Source organism: Lutra lutra, chromosome 15, assembly GCF_902655055.1.
Source record: "Lutra lutra chromosome 15, mLutLut1.2, whole genome shotgun sequence".
NCBI lineage: Eukaryota > Metazoa > Chordata > Mammalia > Carnivora > Mustelidae > Lutra > Lutra lutra.
The window spans coordinates 33,184,310-33,205,961 of NC_062292.1; the positions used below are offsets into that span (position 1 = coordinate 33,184,310).

A 21,652-nucleotide genomic window follows, 5' to 3' on the forward strand; every position below is an offset into this window, starting at 1 on the left:
GGGCGCAAGAGATGTATGTAGCCATGAAGAAGTGCCTTGAAAATGCTATATAAACCCTCGGCTTTGAGTGCTCGGGGTCCTTGTTGAAACCCGCTGCGCCGGGCGGATACTTGGACCCCAGCCAGCTGGAAATAAACCTCACTGTGTGACTTGCATTATCGAGAGTGTTCTCTGTCTGATTGAGGGGTGGTCGACTCCGTACCCTAACACTCACATCTCAGCTCAGTGTCCCCAGCTGCCTCACAGAGGCTCTTCCTACCTTACCCGTGCTGTCACAAGTGGCTCTCAGCCCTTGCCCCTCCATCACCTCATGGGAATCCCTGTGCCCACTTGTGTTCTTTTTTTTTTTTTTTTTTTTTTTTTTTAGATATTACTTATTTATTTGACAGACAGAGATCACAAGTAGGCAGAGAGGCAGGCAGAGAGAGAGGAAGGGAAGCAGACTCCCCGCCGAGCAGAGAGCCCAATGTGGTGCTCCATCCCAGGACCCTGGGATCATGACCAGAGCAGAAGGCAGAGGCTTTTAACCCACTGAGCCACCCAGACACCCCCACCTTGTGTTCTTGTCTACCCTCTATCTCCACCCACTGCAATGCAAGCCAGCGGAGGGCAGACCATTGTCTACCTTCTCGCTGCTTCTCTCCCAGCTCCTGGAAGAGTGCTGGTTGCATAAAAAGGTTACATGAAAAGATCAGGACATGGCTACTAAGTCCTGTTACATGCTTGAGAGTTACAATTTATTCATTCAAACATTTTTTTTTTTTTTTTAATTAATGGTGCCAAATGCTCAGTCCGTCCTCCTTCCTACACTCTGTGTCCTTGGGTTATTCAGACTGGGGACACTGGCTTCAACCATATTGTGAAGGAAATGAACTTTCTGAATCTGTTGCTTTATTCTTTTTTTGTTTTTTAAAGATTTTATTTATTTATTTAACAGACAGAGATCACAAGTAGGCAGAGAGGCAGGCAGAGAGAGAGGAAAAGCAGACTCCCCGCCAAGCGAAGAGCCTGATGCGGGGCTTGATTCCAGGACCCTGGGATTATGACCCGAGCCCAAGGCAAAAGCTTTTACCCACTGAGCCACCCAGGCACCCTATTTTTTTTTTTTATGGGAAAGCATTACTTTTTTAAAAAAATTGACATATATCTGACATTTAACATATTAAAAACAAGAAAACGGGCCCCAAATGGAGTTGTTAATGCTAAGCCCCACATCAAGATTTCACCAAAAGACTTAACAGCCGTTTCTGCCCTTCTAGAAATGGAGTCTTAAACTGGTCAGTCAGGAATCACTCGATCAGCAAGTTAGATTATGTGCCCCATAGGCCCTCGCCATCCCCTAAAGCAAAATAAAATAAGCAAAGCGACCCTGCCAAAAACCAACCCATTCTTTTGCCTGGTTTAACTTCCTTGTTCCTGGTCCCCCATCTATGCAAGTCTTTCATTTTGTACAGCTCCTCGGGCTCTTTCTCTCTTGCTAGATTGCATACTGTCCTGACTGGCTCAATTTTTGCTCAAATAACTCTTCAAACTTTTCATACACCTCAGTGTTTCTTTTTTTAATTTTTTATTTTATTTTTTTTTAAGATTTTTATTTATTTATTTGACAGAGAGAGAGCACAAGTAGACGGAGAGGCAGGCAGAGAGAGAGAGAGAGAGGGAAGCAGGCTTCTCGCCGAGCAGAGAGCCCGATGTGGGACTCGATCCCAGGACCCTGAGATCATGACCTGAGCCGAAGGCAGCGGCTTAACCCACTGAGCCACCCAGGCGCCCCTCAGTGTTTCTTTTAACAAACATTATATTGAATTTCAGTGTATAACATGAAAGATCTGATCCACATGTATGTTAATGATCACTACTATAAGTCTGGTTAACAGCCATCACCTCACAGGGTTACAAATTTGTGTATGTGTGATGAGAACTTCTAAAATCTACTCTCTTGGGGCGCCTGGGTGGCTCAGTGGGTTAAGCCACTGCCTTCGGCTCAGGTCATGATCCCAGGTCCTGGGTTCAAGCCCCGCATCGGGCTTTCTGCTCGGCAGGGAGCCTGCTTCCTCCTCTCTCTCTGCCTGCCTCTCTGCCTACTTGTGATTTCTCTCTGTCAAATAAATAAATAAAATCTTTAAAAAATAAAAAAAAAATAAAATCTACTCTCTTAGCAACTTTCAAATCTGCAATACAGTATTATTAGCTAGAGTCATTACGTGACTTAATACATCCCCAGGACTTATTTATAATAGGAAGTTTGGGCCTCTCAAAGGACCCTCTGTGCATGAGACATTGTGGGTTATTATGGGGAATACACACATGAACCAGACCCTGCCCTCAAAGAGCTCACTGTCAAGGAAGAATGTAGGGCATGCACAAAAAGAACTCTGTTTAAAGCTATGGGTTCCAAGGGTCACCTGGGGCGAATGGTAATGGCACTGATTCCTGGCCCGCATACATCTAAAACATCCCGGCAGATTCCCGTGGTCCAGGAAGCTTGAGAAGTAGTGCTGTAGAGGGAGAAAGAGGAAGGCTGCTTGGAGGAGGCAGCACTGAGCTGAACTGGAGAGGGCCAGGAGGTGGGTTTGGAGGAATGAGGCACATTCAGGCGCAGGGAACACATGAGTCAAGGAAAGAAGCCAGGAGATTTGGGGAGGGACAGAAAGCCACATTTGTTCCCATTTGGTGGTGGCACAAGGAGGAATATGGCAAGATGAGGTGGAAAGCTAGCCTGAAGACCAACTGTAGTGGGCCCGGGACATGAGGGTATGGTCTGTCTTTGATGGAAGCAAAGAGAAGCACTGACTTGCTCTGAGTAGGGAGGGAAAGCCTCAGGTAAACAGCCAACTTACAGATGAGAAATGGAGAGCTCAGAAAGGGTCCTGAGCTACCTGAAGTCCCACAGGTGGAAGGAGAGAGGCCAGGACTCAAACTCTGCTACTCTGATTCCAGTGGGGAGGTACAGGGGGGAGGGACAAACTGGCCCTCACTGAGTCCCCACTGTTTCCAGGCACAGAGCTGAGCTATTGGCATACACAGTCACACCTCACTATAGCTCTAGGAGGTAAGAAGCCCGAGTTACAGACAGAAGTGCAAAATCTTTCTCCATAAACAGGAAGGAATGGGTGATGTGAAAGATGTTGAGGAGGCAGACTCAAGAGCATTTGGAAACTGGGCACAGGAACAACGATGGAAGTAGGGCAGCACTGCGAAAGAGGGGACAGCCTCATGGAAGGGGTGGGGGGACAGCCCCCATAGAAGGGGGGGGAGGACGGCCCTGTGGAAGCAGGATAGCTTCTCTCCAGGACCCTGCCCTGCCTCTGCGGGGCATGCTTTGGAATCTGGCTGTCTTCACTCACATGTTCTTCACTTTTTATTTAAAACACTTTAGGGGCGCCTGGGTGGCTCAGTGGGTTAAGCCGCTGCCTTCGGCTCAGGTCATGATCTCAGGGTCCTGGGATCGAGTCCCGCATCGGGCTCTCTGCTCGGCAGGGAGCCTGCTTCCTCCTCTCTCTCTCTGCCTGCCTCTCTGTCTACTTGTGATCTCTCTCTGTCAAATAAATAAATAAAATCTTTAAAAAAAAAAAATAAAAAAATAAAACACTTTGTTCCGGGAACACAGCACAGCTCATTAGCTGCTGGTTTTCATATACCACAGAATGAAAGGAAGGTTTAAAAAGAACACTGTGCTACTGCAGTGGTCTCAGAGGAGAGGAGTTTGCAGCAGGCGGGGACCAAAGAGACGCGGTGGCCCCCAGGAGCCCCTTGTCCCCTCCGGGTGCCACTCAGAGACAATGGGCAGGGCATAATTAGGACTGGAAGACACAGAGTTTAAGCTCACCTCAGGTGGGAGCAGCTTTTAATCAATGCATTTGCTTTTCATACCACTACTTAAAAATTATCTCCTTGTACAAAGTTCATGTCCATGTTACATTTGCAAAATTAAAAATCCAAAATCCTATGCAACAAATCAGGTATTCTCCCTGAGTTATCGTGTGTATGTGTGTGTGTGTGTGTGTGTGTGTGTTTAGAAATATATACATAATAGTTCTTTTATATTTATCTACAAAATATGTATATGTGTGTTGTGTTTATATGTTTCTAAACTGCTAGACTGAGTATAGATGCTAATTATCTTCCTATTACCATCTGGTTCTTACTCCCAGGACCAAATGCCCACCCTCCTGTCCTTAACCTCCCTGCATCCAGAGCAGCTCAGAGCCTAACCAGGTATCAACTACCCTAAGGAGACACAGGAAAGAGGGAGGCTTATCCTCAGCTCTCTTCCTTTTTTTTAGGAGGAGTCCTTTAGCCTAAATTAATCCTTCATTTGACTACTTGCCTTCTTAAAAATGCAAGGCAGACTCTTTTGAACATTTCACACATCACAGAATCCAAGACATATTTCAAATGATGGTGAGCAGACTTCTTTATCAACACCACGAATGCTACAATTAACTCCTGCAAATGTGCTGGTAGACTTTGCGCTACTCAAAATAAAGGAGGTTAAAAACTATCCTGTGATTCATGGAGCTCAAAACACCAACATTTTTTAGCCCAAACAACCCTTCTCTTCTGCTCTCGGGCTAGTTTCATGAATGGATCGGGTGAAGGATGTCACCAAGGGAAAGCCAAAAACTCCATGCTCACTTCAGAATTCCGTGAACCAGTAATCCACACAGGACTGTCATCCGCTGCCCTCTGGCAACTCAAAGACCCTCCAGACCACAGCGGAATCTTAGAATCCACCTCCAGAACAAAAGCATTACAGGAAGGGGACAGTTCTCCCATTCTACCTTCTCTCTCACCAGAACAAATTGCCTCAAAAGGGCAAATACTGTTTTATATAGACTTTAGCGTTTCCATAGGACTGAATCTACACTGTATTGAACAGAACTCTGTAAGCAGCATCTGATTACTTAGAGAAAGGAATTTCTCTTTTAATGACCATTATCAACTCTGGAGATCTTCTCAGGTAGCTTTAGGGCCATGCCAGAGGCTCAGTGAACTTTTCTATGTGCCTAAGAAATACCATGGCAAGCCATCATACTCTGCATTTCTGCTAGTCATGACAGGACGAGACACCATCCTTAGGACAAAACTAGTGGCTTCGATGCATTCACACCTGGTCTTTAGAATAAAAATGAAAAATAATAAAAAAAACTTATTTTGCTATTTAGAAAAAGAAATCCTTATTTGAAATGCATTATATGGCTAAGTATAAATAATATAGAAAAGAAGATGGAAATACAGGTGCTATTTTTCCGATTTTTAAATGTGTGAGCATAAGGGCAACACAGAAATTATAAAAGGAAAACAGACAAATTCAATCTTCCAGACAACATAGAAGAGGGATGGCTCCAGGTTTTCTTTTTAAGTTGACGACAACGTGTATCACTTAAAACTGTTTGCCAACGGGAGGAGCTCAGAGAAGGACAGATGGGCAGGTACAGAGCATCACCATGTGCCTCCATCAGAGGGGCGGGGCTGCCTACAACTCCAGGTCAAATGAAAAATACCTTGGTCGGCTAGAATCAAACCAACCCTCACGAAGCATTTTGACTTTCTTGCCAAAACTAACCCAAGCTAAACTTAAACACGCTACCCTATCCTTTAAAATGAAACAGAGCTATTTTCTTCCATAATCTCTCTTCCCAGATTGGACACGTCTTCCCTTTTTCATTGGTAGGACCCCAACCAAGACCCTTTGTCTGAGGCTATTCTTAAGTGAGTTGTGATTACTGTTTCCTGAAAGTCTTTCCTTTGATTTCTGTAAGATCTGGAGCGATTGAGGTCACTCAATTTCCCCACAGTCATAATAAAACACCAACACCAAAAATGCTCACATTTCATCAAACTTGACAGTTCCTTCCTGCCCCCACAGCTCAGTGAAATACTCCAACAACTTAAAAGGAAGCCTGACTCTCGTGGCAGTTGCCTAGGCTGGGAGTACAGAGAGGGCTCCTGGCTTTGTGGAAATTCATGTCATTCCGGAGAAGTCAACATTATTTCCATCAACATAAAAGATGGAGCTGATTAACTTCAGGCATGCTGCACTTTCTCTCATGCCAAACACTAAGTATTCAGAACAGTCTGACGACCTAGGGTACATGTGAAGAGCTTGTTGGAGTCAATGAATGTAGTTAATTAATTTCACCAATGCCTCCTCTTAAAGAAAGGGACTATATTTTCTTCTCTTGGCCAATACAGGATAGGAAGCATTGCCTCACTCTTCTGACCCTCTCCAGTTCTTTCCAGGGACAGAGTCCCAGGAACATGGCAGCACTCTCTGGCGCAACAAAGGTAACACCACCAGCTTTGCTTTCCCACTGCCTGGGCAACTGGGCAATCACAGTCTGCCTCTCTCCACCCAACTGAAGCCACTTTCTCAAAGTTGAAAAGGGCACTTAACACCTTCTGGTGGCTAAATACAAAAATTCCTTCAATTAAAAAGGAAAAAAAAAATCCCCACTCAAACCACCCTCTCTACCAGCTGCCTGGCCTTTCTTTCCTTCCCTTCCCAGCTTGACTTCTTGAAAGAGTTGTTGCTGCCATTCCTTCACATGCCCCTCACACAGTATCCCTACCTGCTTCAACCTTCGGGACCCTCATGCTGGGGTAACAGTTCTCACTAAGGGGCTCATGAGAAACAGCACTCTGTCCCCATCGGGCTAGACCGCCCAAACCAGGAGCAGAAAGGACCCATTTTTCTCAAGGGAGCTGTAAATAAAGGGATGATATCCCCACCCCTAAAAGATGGAGGACTGCTCCCTCCAACCACCTCCCCACCACATCTCCAGCCCCCAAATCCCAAACTGGGAGGAGGGTAGAGGAAGGAACTCAGAGTCTTCACATCAGAGTCTTGGCTTAGGGCAGAATGCTGTCATGTGCGGGCAGGGTGAGATGGGGGGGGGTGGGTATGAAGAGACCTTGTCACAGAGACTGGGCATGCCCTCAAGGAGGAGAGACTCATTCCCTAACTGGATACAACAGCACACATACTGATTTGCTCTGCCCCTACCAGAGCAAACAGAAGGACAACTGCAGAGAGATGTCAGGGCAGAAAGAAGCCTTAACCCCCAGTTCTGTTGGGTTCACAGAACACTGATGAAGGTGACCAGTTAGAACATGTTACCAGTACCCATCCAAAAGGGCCTCCTGCCAGGACAAGGGGATCCCAGCACCAGTTACATGAGAAGCCCTTACCCGCCCCCTATCCTTCCTTCCCACCCAACACAAGAGATTTGTTCGGAGCCCAGAAGAAGGAAAGGGAGGAAGGGTCTCAGAGGTAGACCATCCCTCCCCCCGCCCCAACTTCAGGTCCCTCACACAACAAGACTGGCTAGTAAGAAGCTCAGGGAAAGCCTTAAATCAGATGCCTGCGTTTCTCACAGTGGTGCCCCAGACATATTCAAGTAAGTGATACATGATAGGCTTAACCATTATTTGTTGAATAAATGACTTAACAGCTTCTTCTTAATCCATGCCCTCTTTGTCCTTTCTGCCTCATTTTGTTCACTCCAACCACAAATATTTGTTGAAGGTTGATTCTGTACAAGTTAATCAGGCAAATGCAATTTAGACATGTTCCCTTCCCTCCAGAAAGTTAACAGAGAACACAGAAGGTACAGGGTAGCATCTGCTGCAAGTACATTAACTCAAAAATCCAAACCACCCACTCAAGTATCCCCACCCAGCTTTCTCTCATCAGTTTAGATATGGAATTCTCATGTCTGCCTTTTTGGTGAGCATTGGTCTTTTATCCCTCCTGCTAAAACGCATTTACCCTTAATGGGTCAAGAGTAGTGGGTATCACACTACCATGTATGTGTGATACCCTGGAGAGAGCCAGGAAAATCCATGTTCCTTGGTTCTAGAGAAGGCCAACAAGATTTCCGTGCACAGCCTTGGATGAGGCCCTGGAGAAATGTCCAGGAATGCATGGCCCTTCTTAGAACACCACTGTAGGTGATGCAGCACAGAGGAAAAGCTGTGGGTTTCAGTAAAGGTGATGCCAGTGATGTACATTTCCCCTCAGACAGCATCTTCCCAACAGAAAGCTGGTCATGCACTGTGCAGGCCGAACCACTCTAACGCCTGGCTAGAAATCACATGTGATTTACAGGTGGTTTATTAGCAGACTCTTAGAATTGGCCTTTAAAGTCTCATACTTGGAGAAAGCAAATCACTCTATACAATATCCTGTTTCCTTGTAATCACTAGCTTACAGTCCTTCAGCAACCGTTATTGCGTCTCACATATTTTTTTTTAAAGATTTTATTTATTTATTTATTTGACACAGAAAGAGAGATCACAAGTAGGCAGAGAAGCAGGCAGAGAGAGGGGGAAACAGGCTTCCTGCTGAGTAGAGAGCCCAATGCGGGGCTCAATCCCAGAACGCTGAGATCATCACCCGAGCTGAAAGCAGAGGCTTAACCCACTGAGGCACCCAGGTGCCCCCTCACACATGTTTTTAACGAGTTTTTTTAATGGCCATTTTTCATAGTTATTAAAATAATATATACTCAATACAAAAAAAATCTAGAAAATACAGCAAAGTTGATAGCAGAAAAACATATCATGCAAATTTTCACCAACCCTGTTAATATTCTGGTTTATTTCCATTTAACCTCTGATTTAATAGCTATTTAGAATTAATATGCCCCACAAGCCAACTCTGGTAAAAATCACCAATAGACTAGGATATAAACTGCCATCTGTAATCTCTTCCAATTATGAACAAGGTTGGAGCTGCATGACTATAACACAAACAGTAGACTCAACTTGAAAAGCATAAATTCAGTGGAGGGAAAACTGGTTAAGCAGTTGGTTAATGTATAGAAGCAAGATGGTGCTCTTCATTGTCTATATGTCTTTCCAGCAGCCCAGCACTTGGAGTAAGTTTGTCCAAGCTTTCGGGAAACTATCACTTCAGATATGAACCCCTTAAAACAGAATTTCCTCTGGTTCTTTTAGAAAAAGATAATTTCATGTGAAATTCTTATAGGCCCAAAAAACCACAGTGTTAGTGGTTGGTTCTTTTGACAAGTATACAATTTGCCATTATTTGTCAAGATATTTAAAAAGGATTTTATTTTCATCCCAGTCTTCCATTATCTAGAATTTTATCTAGAATAAAAATTATGGGCTTACCTGATTAAGAAATCATGCAGTCCAACATCAAAATACCTGTTCAAAAAAGACACAGACAAGTAGGTCAGTAAAAGAAATGTACAGCAATGGTGGACTTGACCAAAAATACATAATTTACATTCAGAGCATGGTGAATAAATCAATCACTCTCTGACAGTGGTTCTGAGAGTATGACCCCTGGAGTGCGGCCACAGCAGCATTACCTGGGATTGTGCTGGAAATGCAAATTCTCGGGCCCTTACCTCAACATACTGATTCAGAAATTCTGGAGGTGGGTTCCAGCAATTAGATTTGACAAGCCCTCCAGGCAATTCTGAGGCCAAACCACTGCTCTACGGCAGCAAAAGTGTCTCCGCAAGTCTATGGTCTCTCTCTCTAGAAAAAAAGGCTGTAAAGGCAGAGTGCAACATTTTGCCAACAGGTGAGCCCTTTTATAACACTAGCCATCTCAGATGTTTCCTAACTCCAGCATAAATGAAATGTTTTACAAGTACAAAACCATGCTGGCCAAAGGTAAGAACAGAGGTGGGAAAGAGTCAGCTCTGTCCTTCCCTGTTCCTCCCAGCCATAGTCCCTGGAGCTTTTTCCCAGAGAGCAACCCTGTCCATAGCTGGGTCTGCCCTGGGAGGGAAGAGAGAAGAGGGACTCCATGCACACGCTGGTGAGCTGGCCACTGTGCTTAGCCTCAAACTGGGCATCCAGTAATTCCTGGGCAGTGGTGGACCCTTCAGAGACAGCTTCCTCTGCCCCACCAAACTGGCTTGGTCCATATGAATGGCATTGCCTTAGTTTCTCTATTTAGCTCATTTATTCCCCCTAAACCTCTGACCACTTAGCCAGTGTCCTTCTCTCCCCTTTGGTCTGGCTATGAGTAAAAAGACTAAGGGGCTGGAACCATGATGCTGCTGCCCACCACGCATGACCGTTCCTCCTAACACCTAGATGGTGGTCATTGTTTCCCACCCAACAGCCTGGCCTCCCAGGTTCAATCTGCCCAAGTAAAGCCTGATATTCATTCTGTCCTGACAATGAGCAACAGACACAGAAATTCACCCTACACTGGGGTCTGACCACCAAGGCCCTGACTGTCCCTAGCTCCCAGCTTTACCCCTCCCCCATCCCTGGAACATCCAGCGTGCCTGGCACCTCACCTCACCTGACATAGAGTAGATAATTACTGACATTACAATAGGATGCCTTTGGGTACCTCTAAATGGCAAGCTCCCTTTATGTACTCAGAATCTGTTTACAGGTCATGGACATAGAGTAGAAGAGAACAGAACAACAAAGCTAAAATATAAGTACCTCATTCACTGTATCACTTACTTGAAGTCATCACATGATTCAAGAAAAATGGAATGCAAGACACATAAATTCCACTTACTCATAAGTCTTCGGAAAAGAGCTCTAAAGGGAGATGTACCTGCAGGGCTAGCTGATTTGTTTCAGTGGCTATTACACTGACCTGAGGAGATGCTAAGTTCTCCCTCCAATCATATTTAAAACAGATTTAAAAAAAAAAAAAAGGAAAAACAGAAATGATCCCTCCTCTCAACCAAAACACAGGTTACATTCCTTGGTCACGTAAATAAATATTCATAGGACGGATAACAACTGCAAGTTCGCCAGGATCTGCAATATGGGAGCTACAAGTATGTTTAGAATAGAACAAAGATTTCAGCTGCTTTTACTCATCCAAAACCTATTCAGCCTTTTCAAAGACATCAGCCACAGAAAGCATCAGATTCTGTTGCAGGAATCATAGCATAAAACAGAAACAGAAAACCACAATATGGTGGGTGGAAAGAGGGAAAGAAGACTCTGAGGGAGTAATAAGAAACCTAATACTACTCACAGAAGGGATTATTTAGAATCTAGAAGGTGGCAACTACTATGTTCGGTCACAATACACAAGCCGTTGCCAGTGAGGCTGGTTGCTGGCCTCTCCACTCATCAGCGCAGGAACGAAAGCTCAGGGGCTAAGTAACCTGCAGTGCTCCCAGCTAGCAGAGGACAAATGTGGGAGTCAAACTGGGCCCTAAAAGCCATGAATTGCTTGCTCTTCCCACTAAAAGCACAGGCTCTCACTGCCTCTCATTATTACTAATTGAAAATGACTGTTCTTTTTAAGAATGGGTCCCTTTCCACCTGCCCTGATTCCTGCTTCTTCCCACGTGGCTGCCCTGCCCCAGGCAAGTGGAATCATGTCAGGCTCTGAGCTTCAGCTTCTCCATGGGAAAATGGAGATCCTTATTCATGGAAGGTTACGCAAAGCAGGTGAAATACCATAAATACGGGGCTTAGCACAGTGCTTGGTAAACCCGTGAGTACTCAATAAATAGTAATCTCCTTCCCTCCAACTTTGAAGAGTTGTTCTAATGGAAGCCCAATTCCCAAAATCTCAGTAGGAGAGGGAAGCCACACAAAAAGGAAATAGTAGGTCTCACTGTGTAGCCCACAGAGAAAGGCCACTTCATCCAGGATGCAGGCAAGACCTGAGCAGTGGCATAAAGGGTGGTACAGCTGGAGAGCTGAGGGACAGGCACGGAGCTCAGGAAACAGGCAGGAGAGCAGGAAGACCAATTATTCCATGGCGGCCTCATCGAGAGCCTTGAAGCTGCATGTGAGAACTGGGGGGTGGGGGGGGGCATACATGGGAACAGGCTCTGGCCACCAGGCAGGGAAGGCATCCTCCTGCCCTGGTTCAGACTGGCATATCAGGAAGAAGGACCAGTACATACCAGCTTCACCTGTCGCCATCGTGTACCCTAAAATTTAGGGCCTAAATACACAGAAGTAAGGGATTATGATGCATGGTGTTTCAAAACATTTCTTCTCGTGCAAATGTGAATGGCCGTGGATGGAATTTGGGGCCAGGACAATGAGCATCTTTAAGCATCCCGCGATAGGCACACTTAGGTTGGGGGATACTATAATGAGTTACCAGTTACTTGGAAACCAGTGGAATGGAGAAGGTCAAGGAGGGGGATTAGCATCAGAAAACTTACCAGGAAAAACGTAAGGGGAAGAAAATGGAACTTCCCCCACATCTTACTCCTTTGCTGTATCAATTGATCTGTGTGGGTATTCATTCATTCACTCAACTGATATTTTGTCAGAGCCTTCAAAGTGCTGGGCCCTTATCTAGCCCTGAGGATGCAGGGGAGTAACATAACAAGGGTCCTGCTTCTCATGGCACTCACAACCCAGGTGGGAGAGGTGAACAACCGAAAAGCACTTACATAAAGGAGATAACATCAGAGAGCAGAGAATGCACATGAGGTGACAGGACAGAGCAGCAGGCCACACGACTGCTCAGGGGAGTCCTGAGGAGGTGACACCTGGGTTGAGATCCATATGGTCAGAAAGGACGAGCTATGCAAAGACCAGAGGGAGAGGGTTCCAGGCAGCAGGATGACTGGGTAAAGCCCTGCGGTGGGAAGAAATGTGGCACTCTGGAGGACAGGAAGAAGGCCAGCAAGGCTGGGACAAGCCCAGGTAGGAAAGAGAGGCAGGGACCAGATCTGAGAAGGCAGTACGTAAGAAGTTTGGACTTCATGTTAACATCAATGGAAAGCACTAATGGGTCTTTAACAGGGGAGCGGTATTTTTTCATTTGTTTAAATTTTATTCATTTAGGGGGTGAGGCAGTGGCATGCTTTATGTATCAAAAAGAACACTCTGGGTGTCCTGAATAGAAAGGATGGGAACAGAAGCGGGGCGGGGGGCCATGGCCGTCTAGCTGAGAGGTGATGAGGACTCACCCCAGGATGGAAACACTGGAAATGAGGGCAGAGAGACAGGGATGGACTCAGATCAGATTCTGTGGTCAAGTACAAAGACTTGCTCACAGACTCGTGCAGGATGGAGCCAAGTAAGTGAGGGAAGGATGGAAGGGGAAAATAATGTGTGAAATAGCGGACCACCTTGCATCTCACAGTTCCACACCAGGCAACCAAAGGCTCAGCCAGGCCCTGGCTGCTTCTGGAGGCCCCACAGTAACACCTGGTGAGGGGATGACAATGTTCTGTGACTGGCTTTACTTGGAGAACAGCTCACCTGCTGGAAGAACTGTAAATCATGGCAACGGTTTGGGGTCTTTTTAATGAATTTATTGTGGCAAAAACCACATAACACAAAACTTCCACTTGAACCATGTCTTCCATGTACAGCTCAAGGGCATTAAGCACCCTCACACTGCTATGCAACCATCACCACCATCCAGCTCCAAAACTTCTTCAGCCTGCCTCATGTGAAACACGGGGTTTTCTCTTTACCACGGGAAAGCGGAGGTGGGCTCCTTCCAAAGGGCTCAGGGTTACCCCCTCACATAGGGCTGTGTCTTACACAGACATAGTCTAGAGTATCTTCTCACTTAATTTTCCTGTATAGATGTAAAGGGCACCTTAGGAACTACAGTAAAAAGGGAATATGCCTTTCTTTTTTTATTTTAGAATTGTATGCCAGGCACTGGGCTAGGCCCTCTAGGTATTACCTCTTTTCATCTTCACCACATGCCAGAGTAGATCCCTGTTTTATAAAGCCCCATGTCCTTATCCCCTATCACATAGCTAGTAAGCTGCTGAGTCAGGACCTGGCTCAGAGTACCAAACGCCGAAGTCTGTGCTTTTTCACTTTGCGTGTTCAGCCACTGATTCTTCTAACAAATAGTTACCACGTGTCAGGTAGTGGGAATTCAGTAATGCACAACACAGAAACCCTGCTTCAAGGAAAGTGGAGCCTAGGAAAGAGATGCCAGAGTCAACGATAAGTTCAATACAGTGTGATGAACAGCAAATGTTCTAACCCTCAAGGGACTGCCAAGTCCAAGAGGGCAAGAACCAGAGCCAGTCACCAAGCAGATACTCAGTAAATATCTGTTACGTGAACCAAAGTGTGAGTGGTGTGCTGTACCAGGACACCCCCGATGCCTCCGTCTGCTCTGGCACTTGGCACAGTACACTGCACACAGAAGATGCCCAAGGTGGTTATTTAATACGCCAAGTACCATATGTAAATATATAAAATAAATACCCACAGCTAGAAATGGGGCTTCTCTCCTGAAATATGATGCCTGTCAAACTGCAGCACAATCCTTATCACCTTCTGAGAAAATAATCTCTCCTAGCTACCAGCTTTCGGTAAGCCAGGATTTCCTTAACAGACATAAGAAACAGTGACCTTGCATATGTTATTCTTGGTTCCTTCCAGAAATCAAAAATAGGAAGTCTTTTATGTGTGGATGGGATAGAAAAGTTTTTGTTGTCCAAATGTCACCTAGGAGCAGCAGCAGGAGGCAGCTTTCAGCTTGCTCCATGGAGAGGAAGTTTCCGAAAAGCTACAGTGTCCTACCTACGGCCGTAAACTTCCCATCACAGGGTGAGTCTGAGCATGGGTCATAAGAATATTTAGAGGAGTGAACCACTGCATAGAAAGCTGGAATGGATGACCTTAGTGGGTCCACCTGGCCTCAGGTTTCCAAGTCCCTGCTGTAGTTAACTTTCAGGAACCACCTCAAAGTCTGAACACGCCCTTGCCCAGGAGCTGCTCTGATGACCGGTCAGCACACCCGCAACTGGGCCTGCACTGAGGGTCCCATGGCAGCCCCAAAGGCTTAGTTATTACCACCCCGATCGCTGTGCTTGTAGAGCCTCCCAGGCCCCTGGAATTGGGCTTGTTGCCCCTGACACAGTGCTTCACATGGGTTTACCCCTGCAGCAGCCCCCACTTTGGCGGGGAGGGCCAGCCCCACACAGCACGTCCCTGGCAGGACTCAGAGCAGATCCCACACATGGTTTGAGGATGTGCTCTGCCCTGCTAGGCTGCCTGCCTCCCAGGCTCCCGGTTCTTCCTCCGAGGCTCGTCCACTGTTTGGGAGCTGGGGATACAAACAGCAAGGAGCCATGGCCAGGAGCTGCCAATGCCATCTCACTGGGGAGGTATGGTTTAGAGCCATGGCTGTTAGGGCCGCGTGGCAGGCCATACGCAGGGCAGCGTTTGTATGAAGTACCATGGTTAGATCTCAGTCCTTGCTCTAAGTCTTCAATCTATAGTCCTCACTGTCTCCTCTGCAGCTGTGGTCACCCGGCAAGCGGGCCACCAGGGTTAAGCTCTCCCATTCCCGCCTGCGAAGTGTGAAAGCTGACTTCGACAGCTGGAGGTAAAACCGAGTCCGAGGACTAAGAGAATAAAGTTTATCCCCAGACTCAAGAAGCCCTGATCACTTCTGGCTGGGCTACCTAGCTTCATTTCAGAGAATGGAAAAGACCTTCAAGCCTGTCTGCACTGACCTCCTTCCTCACTTGACAGACTAGGAAACGGGATGAAAAGTTGAGGTCATCTGAAACAGAGCTCCACAACCAGTGCCAGAGCCGTGGCTAGCAGTTCCTGAGACCCTACTTTATCATCCAGTGTGTCCCCACACAGCCTCCTCCTAGTCTCCACTGGCATTTTTTGGAGAATGCCCTAGACTGGCAACAGGCTTCCTGACGACATTGCGTGATAAGTGGCACCATGTTATACCATGTCTGTCTCTATTGGTGGAAGTCACACGAAAGTTCTGCAGAAGCCCTCACTCTCTTATGCTCTCTCCACTGCCTGGGCCTGTCTGGACCTAACCTGCATATCGATTTGAGATTCAGAGCCTGCTGACAGTCAAGAATAAAAAGTGATGGTGGGGGTTATCTACAACAGCCAAATTATGGAAACAGCCCAAGTGTCCAACCATCGACTGATGAATGCATAAGGAAGATGTGGTGTAGATATACAATGGATTATCACTCTGCCATAAAAAAAAAAAAAAGAAATCTTGCCATTTGCAACAACGTGGATGATCTAGAGTATGATGTTGAATGAAATAAATCAGTCAGAGAAAATAAATACTGTGTGATCACTCATGTGGAATTTAAGAAACAAAACAAATGAGCAAAAGTGGCAGGGTGAGGGGAGAGAGAGAGAAGCAAACCAAGAAACAGATTCTTAACTATGGAGAACAAACTGACGGTTACCAGAGAGGGGGTGGGTGGGGGGTTGGGGAAATCAGTGATGGGGATGAAGGAGGACACTTGCTGTGATGAGCCCTGGGTGATGTATGGAGATGTTGCATCACTATATTGTCCATCTGGAACTAATATTACACTGTATGTTAACTAACTGGAATTTGAACAAAAACTTTTTAAAAAGTGATGCTGGGGGACCAGGGAAAAGTAAAAGTGAACTTGGGCCAGTAAGACCCCAGTTGGCAGCCAAAGCACATTTGGTAAAATACCAAAGTCTGATGGGAAAGTAGAAAGTAAGAACCACAGCCCATGAAGACAAATTCTAAAAGGTAACAGTAAAACAACAACAACAACAAAAAACGGTACTGGGTCTTCACAGGACATGCTCTTCACTACATCAGAAAGTATGTCTGCCATCAGATTATTAGGGAGCAAATTCTGGGAAAACAGGCCAAAAGCCTGGACATCTGGGCATTTCACAATGTTGGAGAAAGAACAAGAGAGAAGGTGCCAGTTCCAGGCATAAACAGCTCAGGAGTGAAGAGCTTTAGGGCAGAAACCACATCTCCCAAGATGTAGAATTAGAAATTCAAGGTCTGAGCTCCGGTTATCTCACTTGATAACATCTGACTGCGGGCAGAAAAATCACCTCTCCACATCTCAGGGTTTATAACTGTGGCACAGAGATAATACCCACAGCACAAAAAGGAACAAATATAGTGGGTGCAAGGGGTTCATAAACCTTCTGCAAATGTTCAAGAGTATTTTCTTTCCTCCTCAGACTTTGTGAAGTTCCTAGAGGCTCTTCCCCAAACTGCTTCAATGCCATATGCATTCGTTCATCCAGCAAATATTTATTGAGCACCTTCTAGATTCTGAAGAGCACCTTCAGGCCCTGCAAGAGATGACTGGGATACGAGCGTGAACACAACAGCTGAGTTCTTATCCTTGTGTGTATTCCAGAAACAACTCCTTTATCTGATAGGTGATTTGAAAATGTTTTGTCTCAGTCTGTAGCTTGTCTTTTCTTAAAAGTACCTCTCAAAGCACAAAAGTTTTAAATTTATAAAAATCCATCCATCAGGGTTTTTTTGTTTTTTTCCAATGGTGGATCATGTATTAGTATCTTTATGTAAAACATCTTTGCCTAACTCATGGTCCTAAAGATTTATTTCTCCTATGCTTTCTTCTTAAAATCTTTAAGTTTGGGGGGGGGCGCCTGGGTGGCTCAGTGGGTTAAAGCCTCTGCTTTCGGCTCAGGTCATGATCCCAGAGTCCTGGAATCAAGCCCCGCATCGGGCTCTCTGCTCAGCAGGGAGCCTGCTTTCTTTCCTCTCTCTCTGCCTGCCTCTCTGCCTCTCTGTCAAATAAATTTAAAAAAAAAAAAAAATTTAAAAAAAATCTTTAAGTTTGGTTTTTAAATGTAAGTCTTTAATCTATTTTTCCAGTAAAAACATACATGTCGTTTATTAAGTGTGCTTTATAGACAGTTAAAAAAAAAAGAATCACTATGACATCACACCTTGTTGTCAAGTCTTTAATCTATTTTAAGTTAATTTTTGTGCACACTGTGAGGTAAGAGTCTAAGTTCATCTGGCTTTTCATCTCTTCATGTAAAAATGTCTCCCAAACATATCTGGCAACATGGAGGTCATTGGCAGCTTGACAAGTGCATCAAGTCTCATCAAGTGGTGGAAACGGAAGCCAGACCAGAGCCGAGAGCAGAGTGAATTAAAAGGACAGGAAGCAGAGACAGTGGGATATAAATAACTCCTATGATTGGTTTGGTTCTGAAGAGGGAGGAGAAGGGTGTAGCTGAAGAAGGACAAGACAACCGAGGTTGTTTCTTGTTTATCTGGGGGGGGGGGGGGTTCCCACTGTGACACATGGTGGGTGCAAAGGACAGAAGATTGAGCAAAAGCAAAGAATTTTAACAAAAGATGAGGCAAAGCTATCATGAGAGAGAAGTGGATGGCGCTTCAGCTCCCCCCATGGAAGCCAACTGGCAGTGACTCCCACAGAACATCACTGGGTTGGAATCTAAAGTGTTGCTGAGATGAAGGGCAGCTGGCCCCAGAGCCATAGGGGATGGCAACACAATGCTCTCCTTTCTTCCAGGCAGCATTTGTGTCCACAACGCCACCAGAAGTAGCGAGACAAAGTGAGAGAAATCCATGTCCCTGATATCTCCCTGCTGATCCTCCCACCCAGGCTGCCTTTGACAACCCAACTACCGAATTATCTCCAAATGAAGAGTAATATCTGAATTTTGCCTTTTATTCCCCCTTCAGGAAAAGATTATGCAGAGACATGGGCCTCAGCTTCCATTTATAAAGTAAACTGGGCCCAAGACACCCAGTGCTTCAGGAACCACAATAAAGTAGGTCGGGCCTCGAAAGGCTGGAGACTGGAACTGGGCAACAAGTCAACATTCACCCAAAACATGCTAGCAGGTCACAAAAGTTTAACACAAAGCAAACGTTAACACAATCTTAAAAGCCAATAATGTCTTCTCTGTACATAGATTTTTCCAGCCAATCCTGTTATTAAAATCTCATTAGAAAGTACAGCTTTTCTCTTGTAGATACGACATTACTATGAGGGGTCCTTCATGATACATGTTTGATGAAGCTGCCCACTGTGATTTGAAAAACTGCCATCGCATGATCATGTCAATGATCTAGCTTTGCTCCTTGGAGTCATCAAACATTTGGTTCTTCCACTGTCAGTAATCCAAGGCCAACCAAGTTGAAAATACAGATATGAAACTCAAGTGTATTTAACTGGGGTGAGGTACACAGGTTTTTCCTCCTTTTTAATAGGGAAATAAAAGATTCTTTACTATAGCTGGAATTCAAAAATAATGGTCATTAACATCTAAAAGTGATACTTAATAACAAATGTTAAAAGAAATTCAGTATTAGTCTCCTTCTCACTAAATTATATCCTTTCCCTCCTGTTTTAAAGATTTTATTTATTTATTTGTCAGAGAGAGAGAGGGAGAGAGAGCAAGCACAAGCAGACAGAATGGCAGGCAGAGGCAGAGGGAGAAGCAGGCTCCCTGATGAGCAAGGAGCCCGATGTGGGACTTGATCCCAGGACGCTGGGAGCATGACCTGAGCCGAAGGCAGCTGCTTAACCCACTGAGCCACCCAGGCGTCCCTCCCTCCTGTTTTAGTTTCATATCTGTTATATATCAGAGCCTTGATAAGAATGCCTCTCTGGTATTTACCCCTTACTTGACCATCTAGGATATAATCAGATTCCAGAGTTTAAAACAACCACATCCCCAAATCTCTGCAGCCTCTCCTGTACTCACGAATTACTAGCAAAACTTCTTAGTTTCTCCTTGGACGTCTCTTTCACCTAGATGGCTCCAGCTAATCAAAGTGAATATGACTGTTTTTCCTTCTATAATTTTCTATCAAGTTCTCTTTATGGAAATCCAAAGAACAAAATAAAGGCGGCCATACAGCAACAATCTGTCAGTGGGAGAATAACCCACATCACAATCTAGCAGAGGCAGGAGCAGAGACACGGGGACAGAGCTCTGCAGGGCTGGGTCATGGTGTGAGGCTTGACGCTGGAAGCAGCCTAACATGAATGCTCTTACTGGGACTGCACGGGACAAGCTGCATGAGTGCCATCAGCACAGCAGAGGCAGCAGGGAAATCGAATCATCTCAAATCAAGAGATATCAGGGCAGAGAGCTTACACACACACAAGCTCTTGGCTTTTCATAAATCACCATGTAAACATTTGCCTTTGTTTTCCATAGTTTTAATATCAGAGCCAGGTTGGGAGCCCACACCTAGAGCAACTTCTCCATTCAGACAGCATTCCAGACAGAGAAGAAGTCCTTTCAGGCAGCTGACTGATGGGCTGCTGGGTCTACCAGGAATCTGGCCTTCAGGGATGTGTGGGCTGGAACCTAAAGGGATCTTCAAAGTTCTCTAGCTCGCAGTCCTCAACCTGCTCACTCAAGCTGTCAGTGGTCAGCATCTGTGTTACTAAAATTAAACGCCTCTCCCTTTGGATGTTACCAAAAGTGACATGGACTTCAAAGGCAAAAGAGTTCTTACTTCAAAAAATGGGAATTACTTTGTAAATTGTCTCCAACAATTTAAAGTTCACAGATTTCAAGGAAAATTAAAATAGACTACCTTTAATGAAAACACCAAGGAAAAGTAGCATCGTACGCATACTGAACCACAAACCTGTTCGTCTGAAGATAAACCCTTTCAAGAGAATAAGGAATTTAATTCCCTCCTCTCCCCAACAAATACTCATCAAGCCTCTACCTCAGACCAGATACTGCCAGATGCTATGAAGAGTCTCTGCTTGCAAGAGCGTACACTTAAGGAAACAACTGCTACGTAAACTACAAACTACAGTAAGGCCAGCATGCTAGCGGAGCATGTCTTCAAGAACAAAAGGGCCTCTATCCTTGGGAGCCTGCTGAGAGTGACAGTCCTCCAGTTGTCCCCTAGCAGATGAGGAAAAGCCCTCAGTCACAAGTTCTTAACTGGTCAGAAGAGACCAAAGGCCCCAGGGCTGACAAGAATGAGCACCCCCAAGCACAAAGAGTAAACACCACAGCAGAAGGCTCCCAATTATTTGGTAGCACTCACTTCATCCCAAGAAACTACTGCATTCTGAAACTCCCACAGTTTTAAGTTAAGAGCCAGTGGCCATATGTTTCTACTTAGTGTTGTGCTTTCTATTGGCCTCTTAACTGTTTAACTAGAAACTTCTAGATGGCTTAGAGTCCATTAGTACCTCAAAGACAGTATGTTCTTTTTCAGTCACTTATGCATGTAAAAAACAAAATAAAATAAAATTTAAAATAAAAAATAAAATAACATGCCAGCAAGGAGAGCTAAAATATATTTATTTTTCACAGCAATGTATATCAAATTATTTAAAAAGTCCTATCGGGGTACCTGGGTGGCTCAATGGGTTAAACCTCTGCCTTTGGCTTGGGTCATGGTCTCAGGGTCCTGGGATCGAGTCCCACGTCAGGCTCTCTGTTCAGTGGGGAGCCTGCTTCCAACTCTCTCTCTCTGCCTGCCTCTCTGCCTACTTGTGATTCTCTCTCTGTCAAATAAATAAATAAAATCTTAAAAAAAAACAAAAAGTCCTATCGGACTATTTAATCTATTCTCTAAGATTCCTTTAAGTAAGGCACACCTTTATACATGTAATAATCCCTCTTCCCAAAACATAAAACTTTCCATTTACCCCATTTATCTACAGGTAGAATTTTCCACAAGATCATTACCCACACCACACTCATGTGCCAATAAGCAAGTAGGAAAAAAAGGCAGAACATATAACTACTATCACAAAACCATATCTACAGAAACCTGGCCACAGGTTTGAAGTGGGAGCTCACACACAGGAGTTGTACTTGTCAGACAAGTAAAAGATACAAAACTACAGCAATCAGACAGGGGAGCTATGAAAGGACCCTGGTGCAGGATCATTTTATTTAGGGACAAGCAATCCCACAC

At 45.1% G+C, this 21,652-nt stretch overlaps 1 protein-coding gene across 3 annotated transcripts in view; it reads right to left on the bottom strand.

Annotated features, from left to right (window-relative positions):
- The window catches only part of HHAT (hedgehog acyltransferase), a 332,511-nt gene that overhangs the window by 145,108 nt on the left and 165,751 nt on the right, over positions 1-21,652 (bottom strand). For all 3 annotated transcript variants that reach the window (XM_047705012.1, XM_047705011.1, XM_047705010.1), the window contains exon 9: positions 9,142-9,177. In XM_047705012.1, coding sequence (XP_047560968.1) covers positions 9,142-9,177 — 36 coding nt within the window. The remainder of the gene's footprint in view (positions 1-9,141; positions 9,178-21,652) is intronic.